This window comes from Neltuma alba, unplaced genomic scaffold (assembly GCF_004799145.2).
Source record: "Neltuma alba isolate B1F8T4 unplaced genomic scaffold, ASM479914v2 tig00011758_pilon, whole genome shotgun sequence".
In the NCBI taxonomy this organism is placed as follows: Eukaryota; Viridiplantae; Streptophyta; class Magnoliopsida; order Fabales; family Fabaceae; genus Neltuma; species Neltuma alba.
The window spans coordinates 1-14544 of record NW_021636386.1 but is presented as its reverse complement, the minus strand read 5'-3'; the positions used below and the strand labels follow the sequence as shown (position 1 = coordinate 14544).

Here is a 14544-nt window from a genome sequence, read left to right as displayed (position 1 = left end):
AAAATGAAAGGCACAGTATGTGATCACAATAAAACCCAATGCATACTTGGGCCATAATCAAACATCAAGATACAAGCTTTTTCTTTGGTGCTGAACTTGATACAACTATAATAATATTTACTACTTCCTCTATTTCTTATTATAAGAGACAAAATCAAATTATGTTGATAAAAAAAAATTAAAATTAGTTGAGAACATTAATATGTAAAAAGTATAATGTTTTTCCTAACAATGCCCCATTATAAGGAGAGAGAGTATGAGAGACAATTAAATTATTAAAAGAAAGAGAATGAGAGGGAGAGAGAGTATGATTGGAGACAAATAAATAGGAAAAAATAGGAAATCAATACAAAAAATGAGACAACTTTTAAGTGTCTCTTATATATGGGAACATGTCATAAGCATCAATGTCTCTTATAATAAGGAACGGATAGTATTATTGAAGATATTTTTTTTTAGAAACATGACTCACACATTTATTATACTTGTTATATAAGATTTGAACTTATAATCTCTCTGAAAAATAACTTGATGATAGTGTTTGGTGTTAATGTAAACCTTGACTACTATAATTATAAACTTGAATCCATTAATTGATAACGTGAAGCCCAAGCGCAATTCATTCAAACTCTATATGAATCACATAACTTTAGATACATGAATCACATAATACTATGAGTCAGGTTCAAAAGTTTAGATAAGAAACCAGGTCCCCCAAAAAAAAAGGTTTAAATAAGACTTGCTTTATTCATTGATTGATTGATTCGTGGATGATTCTAATAAGTCAAAGATTCGTTGAATAGTGTGAAATTTCGTCTTTTAAAATGCGTCATTAATTAATCCCCCATAATTCACACGCTATACAATTTTCATATATAGTTATGTAGATGTTGTTTTTTCATTCTAAATGTTTTCTCTGCGAGCTTGGAGACCCAAAATGGCTGCCAAAAGAAACACGAGCTCTCCTGCAAATGAGACGCTAGGTCAGTCTCTCTTTCTTCCGTCCCTCGTTCCATGCCTAATTGGTTCGGCTTTGTTTTTGGTTTGGACCCAAGAAAAGCTCGCAGTTCAGGCCAATATAGTCATTTCCAGTTTTCCCGATTCCTTTTGCAGTGCCAGTGATGGTGAGCGGAATTATTAGGAATTTCAGTATCTTCCAGACGCAGCGTTTTCTGAAGCCGCTTTGCGACAAAAACGGGGTGAAATACTTCTAGAATCTTCAAATTCTTCTTCTGCATTTGAAATTTTCTGCGATTCTTAGCTTCAACTGCAAGCTTTTCTTGGTTCCAAACCAAAATGTCACGATCGGAGAACGAAGTCGCGGCCGATGATGCATCAAAGTTCAATGTCGAGTTCAGGAGCCATGACGATGAAGCGTGGTACTCCGTGAGGGTTGTGCTGGAGCAAGAAGAAGTTCTGAGACTGAAGTTCCTGAATTTCGGCGACAGTCACGATAAGGTGTTTGAAGCTCAATGCTTCAATAGCTTGAAGGAGGTGGAAGAGTTCGAGAAGCGGTTCAGACCGGTTTCGTTGCAGCTCCAAGACGATGAGTGCCGCAGCATCATACCAGGAACGACCGTCTGTGCCTGCTATCAGTATAACTCTGAAGATGTTCGCTTCTACGACGCTACTGTTGTTGCGGTGAGTACTCCTCCCATTAGCGCTACAGTATCATTTCTTTTAGTGTTATTTTGACGGTGGTTGTGGTTATTTTATTATAAAAATTATATTTAGAGAATTTAACTCAGAATTGAGGTGCGAATCTATTAATTTAATATTTTCTCACGTGCGTCTCACATAAGTTTTGAGCGTAACATAACATATAAAATTCGCCTGCTTTAGTTTAGCGTGGTTTATCATAAAAATAAGAGACATGACATTTTTGCTCCGTAAACGTTAACTCAAATATAATGATATAAAGAAGAAAGATTAAGATGCAAATTGGTAGTATTTTCTTATGGACATTTGAAAGGGTTCTTTGGTGCAACAGTACAGATAAACGTTCTTAGATGGAGGGGCTGTTTGGATGGAAACAAACATAGTTTTAAAAGCGATTTTACAGTATACAAATAAATACGTGGAGGAATTTATCTCGATTTGTGAAAAAATATTTTAAAAAGCACTTTTACAGCTTCCCAAATATTGCTGGAGTAAAAATGACGTCCATTTTTTATGCCTAATGTCCGTTACGTTAGTAGGATGGGACCTACTTGATATCTATGTATTATAAGGTTTTGGATGCTAGCTACATTTGATGGGCATGACATTTTTACTTTATTTGAGGAGGATCATGTGTGCAGATAGACTCAAGAACGCTTTATGGTCTTAAATGTTTATGAGGGAATACTTTATGAATAAATTTGCATTTTAACCTAAAGAAACAACGTCCACTAAGACTGAAATTGAACATATCGCATTTTGTTCTCTTAATCATATGCATATGTTTAACCTTTTTTTGTTCCAAATATTTTTGTTTTAAGGGTTAAGATGTAGTTTTATCCTCAAAATATTTTTTCAGTAACATTGAACACCTTAATTTGGTATAATTTTGCTCTTAGAGTATTTTCTTAGTAACACTCAATACCTAAAATAATTTTTGATTAATTTTTTAAAAATGCATTTTCTCACTAGCAATGAGTATTTTTTGGCGTAATCGTGGTCATGATGTTTTCGGGTGTTGAGGGTTATCAATAAAATATTTTGAAAAAATTGTGCCAAAAATTACTTTAAGGTGCTTGAGTGTTAGTAAAAAAAAAAAAAAAACTTTAAAGACAAAATTACAATGAGTAGTGTTGTTGAGAAAATATTTTTGGGTTAAGGTGCAAATTTGTCATGAAAGTTTTTACTCAGGAGCGTTAGTTATGCTGAAGTTGTTTGGGTGCAACTTTGTACCAAAAGTTTAAAATTGTAGCAATATTTCTTCTTACCATTAAAAAACTAAGGTTAATAGTTAACATTTTTAATGTTCAGTGGTAGTTTTTAATTGGTAGGGGCAATATTACTACGATTTTAAACTTTCGAGACAAATTTGCACCTAGAAAGTTTACGGGTGCCTAGCATTCCTGGGCGATAACTAGTGTTACAATGCCTAGATGTGAAACAACGGTAGAAGAAATCCCTAAATTCATGTTTTTTGCCGATAATATATTTTTTTTGGCTGAGTCAAAAGCTGAGATTAATTCTCTGCTTGAGTTGTGGAGAAGAACTTCGGAATCAAAGGGTTTTCGCTTGAGTAAGACAAAATATGTGCATTGCAATTTTGATAAGAGACAAGCTTGAAATGATCTAGAGGTTCAATTTGGAGATCAAATCATCCCACAAGTAGCAAAGTTTAGATATTTGGGATTAATTAGAGAAAAAAAAATAGTGAAGTTGATAGAGATGGAAATAATAGAATCCAAGTTGGGGGGTTTAGATGGAGAAAAACTATTGGAGTTATTTGTAATTGAAAAGTACCTGATAAGGTAAAAGAAGAGTTTTATTGTACTATATAAAACTAGTAATGTTATATAGTAGTGAATGCTAGGCTTTTATAAAGTAGGGGTCACCAAGATGAGAATGCTGAGGTGAATCATAGTTATACAAGAAAAGATAAAATTCGTAATGGATATTTATGCGGAAGAGTTTGAGTGGCACCTATTGAAGAGAAAATGTTAGAAAATCATTTGAGGTGGTTTGAACACGTTTAAAGAAGGCAATTAGATGCATTAGCAAGGATGGTTGATCAAGTAGTATGGAATCTTCTTAAAAAAAGTAAGGAAAAACCAAAGAAAGCATTAAATGAAGTTATTGAGTGAGATCTTTTAGTTAATAATCTATTTAAAGATCTGGTTATTGATAGAATATTATAGTACTGTTTGATTCATGTAGCTGATACCACCTAGTGTGATAAAGCTTTGTTGTTGTTATATTAAAGGCCTACATTTTTGCTAAAAAAGAATTGAGTAGATCATTTTTAAGCCCATGAAATGATAAAAAGGCTTGGAACAACCTTATGATTGGGTATTAAAAGAGATGCTTTGGAAAGCTCTAAAAGAAAAGGTGTTCATGTTTCTTATATTAGGGCTGTAAAGGAAATCTATGAGTGAGCAGCAACTAATGCAAGCATGCTTAGGTGAGACAGAGGGCTTCCTTATGGGTATTGGTTTACATAACGAGTTATCCTTGTGTTCTTATCTGTTCAACATGATTTTAGATGCTCTAACTAAGCTCATTCAAGAGGAAATGAAATCCCAAGTGCATGCTCTTTACTAATGACGTAATCTTGATTAGGAAGTCAAGAGAGGAGGTTAGCTCTAAATTGATTTGTGTTACGGAGACAAACTTTAGAATCTTGAGTAGGAGCAAGCCATAATACTTCAGAAAGAAAAATGTCAATGGCTAATCCTTTATATAAAGAACATTAGTTTAATACTACTTTTGGTCCTTAAGATAAGAGCTAGATAACTAATTTACAGATATAAAGAAAATTAGTAAGTTAGTTATTTGTAATAAATAAATATTTTCTTTCATAAAATACTTTTATTAATCATGTGCATTGGAACTACTTGTTGATGAAAACTCTTTAACATGTTCAATTACATTACTTGGGGGCAAAATAGATAAGGATTAAAGACAAAGTGGACTGGAGTCTTATATTTAGGACCAAATTAAATCTCCAACTAGTTCTTATACTAAGGATTTGAGGTAGTATCATGAAACGGCAGATGACCAAGATGAAAGTGAAGACAATTCTTATCACGTGTGGACTCAAATGACTTTGAATGAAGAGAAGAGGGTCACAAACTTTGGAGCTTACTTCATTCATTTTACTCGTCAAGATAATATAAACCATTATTCACCTTACCAAGTTTTATTATCCTCTTCATTTCCTGTTCCTCATAATATAAATGAGTTGGGTGAAAGGCTACACTGCAATATGAGAATTGGTTGAGTTTGTGTCAAAATAAGATTCATGCGAGCATGAATGCATTTTTAAGCATCTGCTTCTGCAACGCCTAAAGTACCTAGATTTGGCCTAAGCTATATTTTCATCTCTCTTCAGTGGGAAATGGGGTGGGGTTAATTTATTCTTTAACATATACTCTGTTGTTGGTGGCTGCTGTTCTGTGCATTCAAGCTATTGAATGGCCTACATCTAATGACTAATTTCTCAACCTATTTAATATTTTTCTTCTCCAACTCTTCTTGAGCTGAGCAATATTTGATTTTACTCTTAAAATGACATTAGTACTGCTGAAGTCTAAATTCTATTAGAATGCAAATCTGACTTATTGGGGTGGGAAGGTATTTCCAGGAATGTCTTACATGCTCCCTTCTTATTTGCTTGATCTGGTAGGTGCAAGAGAAGGAACATTCTTTCAACGGAGGAGAGGAAGAGTGCTTATGCACCTATACACTTCTCTGGTTACATGGACCTGTAGCTGGAATTTACAGTAATGCCACTGTAGCAGATGTTTGCAAAATTCAGCCAACTTCAGGGCTGGATCCCGTAGTGGCTTCATTTCTGAAGATTGCAAGGGAAAGAACTAAAGTTACTGCTAATTCTATTTCATTTTCCAAGGGAGCTAGTGGATTGGAAGTGGTACAGCCCTGCAATGGAAGCCAAAATATTAAACAGAAAAGTAGTTTTCTTGAGCGCCTATACATGGCAAGTCATATGCCTCTTTATGTTTGTTGAAAGCGCTAACTATTACTTCTTTCAGTCCTAATATAAGAATTAGTTATGAGGTTTACTCTATTGTATGACCTCAATTTGTCTTCTAAGGTTATAATGTTTTTCACAAACTGTCCCTATTGAATTCACATTTAAAGGGGGGTTTAAGGGGTGGTTTCAATACAAATGATTAAAGAGGGTATTTTAGGAAAATCAACACACATTTTTAATTAACAACTAGTTTCTTTAATCTCTATTAATTAGTTATCTTGTTACTATTTTAAGATTGAAGGGAGTCGCTTACATTCTGACAAAATGTATTCATGTTGCATGTTCTATTTTGTGGTTATTTTTTAGTGTGTAATATCTTATTTGGCTGTGTAGGATGCTCGCTGTACCAGGCGGTCAATCAGTAAAAATCCATCTTCATGTGAAAGTTCGTATATGTCATATTCACCACCATTTTTCTTATTCATTTAACTTAAATGTGATGCATTTTCTTTTTTGTGTTGTTTATTTTATTTTTTTTGAATTAAAGCAGATAGGATTGCCAAGCTTCTTAGCAAAAGACTGGAAGATAGAGATCTTGGTGGGAAGAAAAACTTATTTATGATATTAGTTGGGAATCTGGATAAAACTTTATCTCCACCAACAATTGAAGAATTCTTATACAGACACATCTCTGTATCACCCAGAGTGTACATTTTTCCGAGTTTATCGTCGGAGTTGTTTACTAGAGGGGCCTTTGTCTTTGATAGTAAAGGAGATTTTGAAAAGCTTCACAACTTTTTGAACGACCCCACTCAGATAGTGATGTCTTCAACAGGAAGGTGTGTTTGGAATTGACAGTTCCCTTTTTTGGTGTACAATAGATTACAAAAATAGGCAGATTTACCATGCAAAGCTCTCCTTTATAATTGCTTCATCTAGTGGACTGGCGCTATATGCAATCTGCTTTTTTTCTTAAATGTTAGTTTACATTTAAGAGATATTTCAAATGTTGGACAGTCAAATTGGTATGACATGAGCTAACTTTGTATTTGAGAGTTAAAAATTCTTGCAGGTTTACGAACTAGTTATTTGTCATGCATTTCAATGTAAGAGCTAAAAGTATTATCATTTTGTGTTGAAAATAGTGGCTTTAATTGATTTTAGATTCTTTTGTGTTTATGATATTGATTTTCGTTAGCCCAATATATATTTGATAAACATGTTATCTTCGTAATTAAATATTATCATTTTGGTTTATAGTATTCTAGTTGATTTAGTTGTTCTGCAAAGTGGTTGTCTGTGTGGTCAATAATGTAATCGTTACGAACTGATTATAAAACGTGAATTTTTAAAATTAGGCCATTTATTTGTGAAGTGGCGAGAAATGTACCTTTATCTTTTTCAGGCCATGGGTGATGACTGAAGAGGTGGTGGGGCTTAAAAACATCAAAGCATCAATTGGAACATTAATGCCTGCATCTAAGGTAACATCGTATCTCGCATCTAGCCAATAGAAAATTCTTTTAGAACGCCTTACGATTTGTTCTTATGGTTTAAAGTGTCATTCAACGCCTTTGTGATTTGTCTATGTTATTGCTTAACCACCTCGTGCTACTGATTTAAAATTTGGTGGAAATAATTATGGCTAATAAATAAATGATTTGTTTCACATGTATGCAAATTTTTGTGGTGTTTTAATCCATTATTCGAAGGGCTAAAGAGCATTCTTGCCCGGAATAGTTTCATGAGGAGCACTGGCTATTGTAGATTATTCATTCATATAATTTGGTTCAATTAGATTTAGGATGCCACACAAGTTGTTTGTGAGACAACTAAACAAGCTATGAAAGAGTTTGAAACGCTCGGATGTGTTAGGTGGCTAGTTTACCCAAGAGAAGGGGTGAATTGGGTACTTAAAATTTCTGTACAGATGATAAAGAAGTGATAGCACAATATAAGGTCTATGAAACAAAGTATAAAATGTGTATATACTTGCAAAGTAAGATAGTGCGAGATGAGGAGATCAAACACTAGGTTCATTTGGTTCAAATTCTCAACTTGAGCCTACATCCAAACCCCAAGCTCCTCACTTGAGATTTTCCACTAATTCCACAAGTTCGATTTGGGTACTTGTAAAGCCACAATACGTTCACTTGACCTCTTTTCTAGGCCAAATAATCCTCACTCCCTTTCAATGGAGTAATCTTTTCCTGATAATCTTGTCTCGGGATAGACGCCTACTGTATATTTTGGAAATAATTGCAGTAAAGTAGTAGACAACTAATCATTGAGTAGGCAAATACTAAATCTTCCTGAGAGCATCATTCAAAGTGTTAGCACTACACTCAGGACGGGGTGGATTGGGTTATTATAAAAATGTGAATGAAACTTGAAATCAAAGACTTAAATAGTAAAGAGATTTCAATATATTTTATCTATGTCTAATCCCCAAGAACCTCTTGAGATTTCAATATATTATATCTTTCAAGTTTAACATGGTATTTGAGTTAATGGGTACTTGTGAAGCCTTTGCACTCACATCAGATCCCTCAAGTTTGTAATGTAACCTTCTTGCAACCTGTAATAAATGATTGCAATGACTGAACTCTTACTTTCAAGAATGAGTAATGATGAACGCTGAAGCATAGGGAGTATAGGTGTTGGAGCTTTGAATGTGACATTAATGAAACAGAGTTTCAGCACGTTTAATTTTTCAAGGTTGTTATTCTGTCTTAAATGCTCTTTTATTTATAGTTGAAGCTGGTTGAATAGCCATTAGACTCAACAATCTTTCCATTGGAGCTAAAGCGTGTGATTGTTGAGAATTATTAAATGCATCTGTCTGTTTTCATAATAAATCCATTGCTTTAATGTCGGTAAAATGTGTTTTAATATGTTCTCATATGTTATATGACACTTAGACACATTTAGGGAAGGCTTGGAATAGCTTTTATTAAAGTTAGATAACATTTGAAAAATCCAAGATGTTGTTATGAGATACAGAGCATTCTGACTCGGTTGATATAAATCTCACTCTAGTTGGCTATGAACTAAGGCACAAAATCTTGATGTTTTTAAATGATACAGTCAAGTAATGTCATCGACGGTAAGTGTTTTAGATATTTGAGAGTGATAGCGATAAGATTAAGTCAAGAATATTGGATGGCTCAAGTTTTCTTATAAGCAACTTCCAATTAGAATTAACTGACTCCAGTTGTCTATGAAGAATTTCTAGGGCGCGGTGCTTGGCTTGGGTTGACCTCAGGTTGGATAAGATTTGAGTTACACTAGAAGAGAGTAACTTCAGGTTAGAACAAACTTGACTTGACTTGAGCAAGGCTATTCTCAAAAATGGGTTTATGGCTCGAGTTGATAAAGGTTAACCTCAGGTCAAGCAACAACCAGTGACCGATAAGCAATAGCAACTTGAGGTTGAATGCTACTTGGCTCGAGTTAACATAGAATAAATTCAAGGTTAAAGTTGTAACTCTAACAGCTATATCACAGTTTATTAAGCTCGATTCAATAGTAGATTATGGACAAGTAGGCGACTGATGAAGCCATCCGAAAAGTCATTTAGCTTTGTAAGAAATGGCTAGGTGAATGACCTTGAATAGCTTCAACAAATTCTTCATCAGAATATTTGACTGTGTTAAGGTAAATGACTAAGCATGGTTAATACAAAGATATTGCTCTAAATATTGAACTTGTGTAGACGATGAAGTATACAGGTGACTGAGTTGATTTTTGAGAAATCATTCTCAGTTCAAATAGAATAGTAATATTCGAATATTAACTCATAGATTTCTGTTATGAACTTCTGATATCTTAGAAAGTCGAAATCAAATACTTCAACAATAAAACAAAGTTTTGTCAAATCCTTCAGCATGAAACTTGACAAAAAGCATAGTGAGAACAACTCCGAGCTTAAACTATAACAACTACTATTACTAGTAAAGATGATAAAGATTTATGAATCCAATCTTCACCTGTTGATGTATTTTTCAACCACTTCAAATGATCTGATCTGTCGAGCACAATTTTCAAAGTTTTGTTGTCATCAAAATCTTGATCGTTCACAGGATGCTTAAGCTTAAGCCACAAGGTGGAAATTAATCTTGGGCCAAACCTCAACATAATATATAAGCTTGCTGGGAAAGCATGATTTATCCTGTTGTTTTGGAGTTAGGACTGAGAAGACTGGAGAAGGGAGGAGAAGTGTTTTCAATTTAGGCATTTTAGTTCAATTATTCATTTTTCCTTGTTCCTACCAAGGTAACAAAGTTGCAGATTGCTTAGCAGTTGTGTGTCTTTATCAGTTACCACCATCCCTTTTCTGAGGTCCTGTGATAGTGTGAAGCCTATCTTGGTAGCTGCTGTAAGGGATGTATAGGCTGAGGATATGTAAATCGTGTTTTGCTGGTTTCTTCCGTTTTGAGTTCTGTTTCTCGTCCTTTGTTGCTGTCATATGTATGTTTTTGGATTGAGTTGTTTGCTCTCTGTTTCGTGTCTCTCTCTCTCTCTCTTATTTTTGTGGTTCTTTTTTATTTTTGGGTGTTTTGTTCTTTGGATGGATAGGAGTATTTTTAGGCCGCAAAAACTGTTATATGTATTATTTATATGTTCAAAAAATCTATGGCAAATCATACTGTTCACAATGTGTGAACAGTCACAATTAACACGGTCCGCTTAGTTGTTACTTAATTCATTCTAATCTTTTTATGACTGTTTGGAATATTTGAAGGCTAAGAAAGTAATATATTGTCATTTAAAACATTTTAGTTTTGATTGATAGGAATGTACTTGGATGTTTTATTTTGTGAGAAGTTCCACTTTGCCTCTCTGCATTCATGCTGTGAGAATCCTCTTGTTTTCTTGTTATAACAAACCCGTAGTATAAATAGCATCCAAAGGCGATGAGCTGGGGGCTTTGTTCTCTTATTAGGCTAAAGATAGTCCACTTCATACAATTACATGTAATTATTGTTGGTAAATTGTTTTGAAAGTTTATTGTCGCAATCTTTGATCTGAATACACTTAGTACTTTGTCTCCTGCAAATGAACAAGTTTGAAAATGACAAATTTGAGCCCAACGCAATAGAAGTCATCTAGACATATGTTCTCATCATCTAAAGTTGTGTTTTGAAAGTTGATTATACGGAAGTTAAGAATTATCAATTGTCTCTTTCCTGCAAGGTGTAATCAAAATGTTTGATTCAGAACTGAATCGTTCAATAACTTGCAAAGGATCGTGGGCTCTAAATATGGGATTTGGAGTGGGTTTTACACGTAATTATTGTTGGTAAATTGTTTGAAGGTTTATCGTGGCAATCTTCCCTTCATTGTGTAGTCAAAATTTCTGATTGAGAATTGCATTCTTCAGAACAAGACATTGCAAAAAGAATGTGATGGAAAGAGAACTGATTTAAAGATTGTTCGTGTTGGAACTCGAGAGTTCAAGATGGCCAGTGACCTTAGGGATATTTTCATGGAATTTTCTGCTCACCAAAGGCAACTCCACCAGCGGCTCGCATTTGAGGAGAGAATGGTACTTTGCGACTTTTGATATACTTGATCCTATCTGCCTACACAGTAAATAGTAGGGCGTAGAATGCCATTCTCTATACATGCATAGTGTTCACTTTTTTTTATTTTTCTAGTCAGTATGTGAATGTTTACTCTGTAAATATCACAATGCTGTTAGGGATGGATTATAGCATTATAGCATTACACCAATTGGATTTAAATCCTCTGTATTTAATTAGTCAATGCACGATGTAAGGAAGAGAAGAGATGACAGTTACATTTTCACTTGTCTGTATCACTTCTTTTTAGAAATCTACAATATTAAGATCACAGTTGATATAATTACTTATTATTACATGGGATTGAACAAACCCATGGAAGTGGGATTGGGAAATACCATTTCCTTCTATGGTACTTCTTAATTCCACTTATATGGGTTTGTCCATTTTGATATAACGAGCAATTTTTCTTGCTAAACATTTTTTTAATAATTTTTTTTTAATTTTAATCCCTATTCATACTTTTTATTTTCAATATTTCATACCAAATGGGATCTAGAGCTAAAGGTACCTAAACATTTTCACTTGTATGATCTCAGCTTCCTGCAATCTTCAGGTCTCTCCACCAAGACGTTACTTTGAAATCAATTCACTGTCAAGTCCATTGGCTGATTCTGGACCTTTCGTCAACGGGGCAGCATTTGTTTTGTGATTTTATTAAAAAATTTAACAATTTATTTTTCGCAAATAATATAATGTGTTTCACTTCAAGATTATATATAATAAAATTAATTCATGAATAATAAATTTACCTCTATTCCTCTGGTCAAAATTTTTTACCTCTATTCAAGATTATCTACTACATTTAAACTATGATCAACCTCATGCATTGACCCAATAATTAGATGTTGGGATTGCACCATGATTACACAGAGAATACACCAAAATTGCAAAAAGATTATATAAAAATTAAAGAGAAACTGAATTAAAACAATGTTAAAACAATATATAGAAAATTTATGGATTATATAAAAACATTTCACGCACACGATTTGGTCCCTGACCAATTTAACTCACGTTTAAACAATGTTAATCTAAAGCTGATGTGCATGTACATGATTAGTATGGGCATTAATTGAATAATTTTAGGATTGGTTCTTTCTTGAATAGTTTTCTTTCTAGTCTATATTCTTGGCTTGTTTGGAACTGCATATTAAGTATTTATATACTTATATCATATTCTGTAAACCATAATGAAAAAGCTGCTTTTAAAAAATCTATCGTCATTCTAAATGAGCACCTAATATTTCCCGTATTTCATTGCATTCTTTATAAGTCTTTTCATTTTATTATCATTTATTTTTACCTATCACCATTTTTAGATTTAGATTGCTTGAATCTACTCAACAAGTGAATTCACCAAGGGGTCTAATTATAGTACTCATTTCGCTCTTTATTATAAATATAAAGAACTTAATAATAACTTGACATATAACTAATGCAATTAGTTAAAATTAGTTATTTCTTATAAAATACTAGAATTACTTTCAATAAAAATCATTATTTAGACAAGTTTGATTAATTAGTTAAGTTTTTATAAAGAGATGCTAGGTGGAAAAAATTAAGCTTTTAGACAAAACGCGTTATGATATAAAACATGTCGTAGGTCCTCATTGCTCCCTCTCCTCTAATATATAAGAGTTACTTAAGTAATTTAAATAAATTAAGGAGTTTGATAAATTAGTTAATGATAACAAATATATAATCTAATCCCCTAAAATAACCTTATATAACATAAGATTATGTGTCTACAATTGATCTGAAAAAACAATAAATATGAAGGATAAAATAGAGTAAATTATTATATTTATGACCAAATTCAATCTCTAACTGCACTTGGCTGGGTTCATTAAACATCTAGTCAGGGGTTCAATCCTTAGCGATATATGTGGAGAGAGCCTTGTGGCCAGCAATAAGGCCACTTCCGAAAATTTACGATACGAGAGTATTAGTCACTATTGCTCGTAGTGGATACTCTGAAATAGTTTGGGTGTTCATCACTTCAAACTCATCAGATTTGGATTGTCCAGATCTAATGTGGATTGTCAGATTTGATTTTTTTATTTGTTTAAAATAATTATTTTAATGGGTATAGAATCTAAAATAAAAATAATCTTTTAATCATCATTTTTTAAAAAATTTATTTTAACATAATTAATTAAAAATTTTAAATTTGAATTGTTCAAACCAGATTTAGAAGGTCAAGATTTATAAGTTTGAAATGCTTATCTGGGTGATGAGCACTCCTTCCAAAGAGTAATAGGATTGAAAAGAGGATATAATTTAGATGCATTAGTTTGTAATTCCATTGATTTGTATAAAAACTTAAAATTCATTATTAGCAAAAGCCATGATCGTCGAAGTTAATGGCAGGAGGGATGACGAAATGCCAAAGCCTCCCAACCTCACTAACTTTATATTTCAAACACAGAAACTCCTTGGCGTATGTTCTCTCCACCTTCCTATCCACGTCATGAACAAACACGTGCGTCACCCCGGCTTCTTCCGCCCACGTGCCATCACCGCCGCCGAATATATCACCGCCATCCTCCCCGGCAACGACGCCTCATACCCTCTCGGCCCGTCGATCAATATAATGTCCCAATCCTTACTATACACCTCCTCCGGCATGTTGTTCAGAGCCAACTTGCACCCTTCGTTCCCTTTCAATCTTACCGTAACATTAGCCCCCCAACAATCCTCTTTGTAGGAGCTGAGGAGAGCGTCCGCGTCGGAGAGGCGAGTCCCGTAGCGCATTATTCGGACGTCTAGGACCGGGAATCGGCGGAGAATAGACCGGAGCCACTTGGGGTCTTCCTCGAGGAAGAGAGTGGTGCCATGAGGGTTGAATGAGTCCCACATGAGAGAGTCATGGCCGGAGCCGAAGATGAGGAAGTTGCAGGGAGCAAGGGAGAGGAGGATGTCGAAAGGGCCTCGGGCCTCAGCCAGAGATAGCTGGGGAGTCACAGGAGAGGTAACGTAGTGGAGGATGGCGACGAGAGGGCTCGGAGTTTTCTCAAACTCCGCCGCAATGAGGGCGTCGGCTTCGGTGAAGGGCACGTCGGAAGAGTCATAGCATAATAAGGACGCGTTGGACGATGATCTTGTCAGGTAGAGAATGAGGAAAGTGACGGCGACGGCGCCGATGACCAAGACGGTGGTTAGTCTAGGCTTACCGATAAGAATGGAAATGGGAGGTAATCTCTTTCTGGAGGAGTCCTTTCTGATGTACTGCATAGTGCACAGTTTATAATAATGTCAGGGTTTAATTTGTGTGAAATGTGAGGGAAGGAAAAGGAATAGAATGAAGAT

The 14544-nt window shown here is 34.4% G+C and overlaps 1 protein-coding gene and 1 pseudogene across 1 annotated transcript; one reads left to right on the top strand and one right to left on the bottom strand.

Annotated features, from left to right (window-relative positions):
- Nucleotides 1-923: 923 nt before the first annotated feature.
- On the top strand, nt 924-12307 carry LOC114717638 (uncharacterized). The gene is made up of 8 exons (XM_028902847.1): nt 924-1641; nt 5339-5650; nt 6041-6092; nt 6198-6486; nt 7053-7131; nt 11031-11195; nt 11772-11831; nt 12296-12307. Exons 1-8 carry the CDS (start codon nt 1297-1299, stop codon nt 12305-12307), a joined length of 1314 nt encoding a protein of 437 aa, XP_028758680.1. The 5' UTR covers nt 924-1296.
- Nucleotides 12308-13570: 1263 nt separating this feature from the next.
- LOC114717640 (probable methyltransferase At1g27930) lies at nt 13571-14469 on the bottom strand (annotated as a pseudogene).
- Nucleotides 14470-14544: the final 75 nt, after the last annotated feature.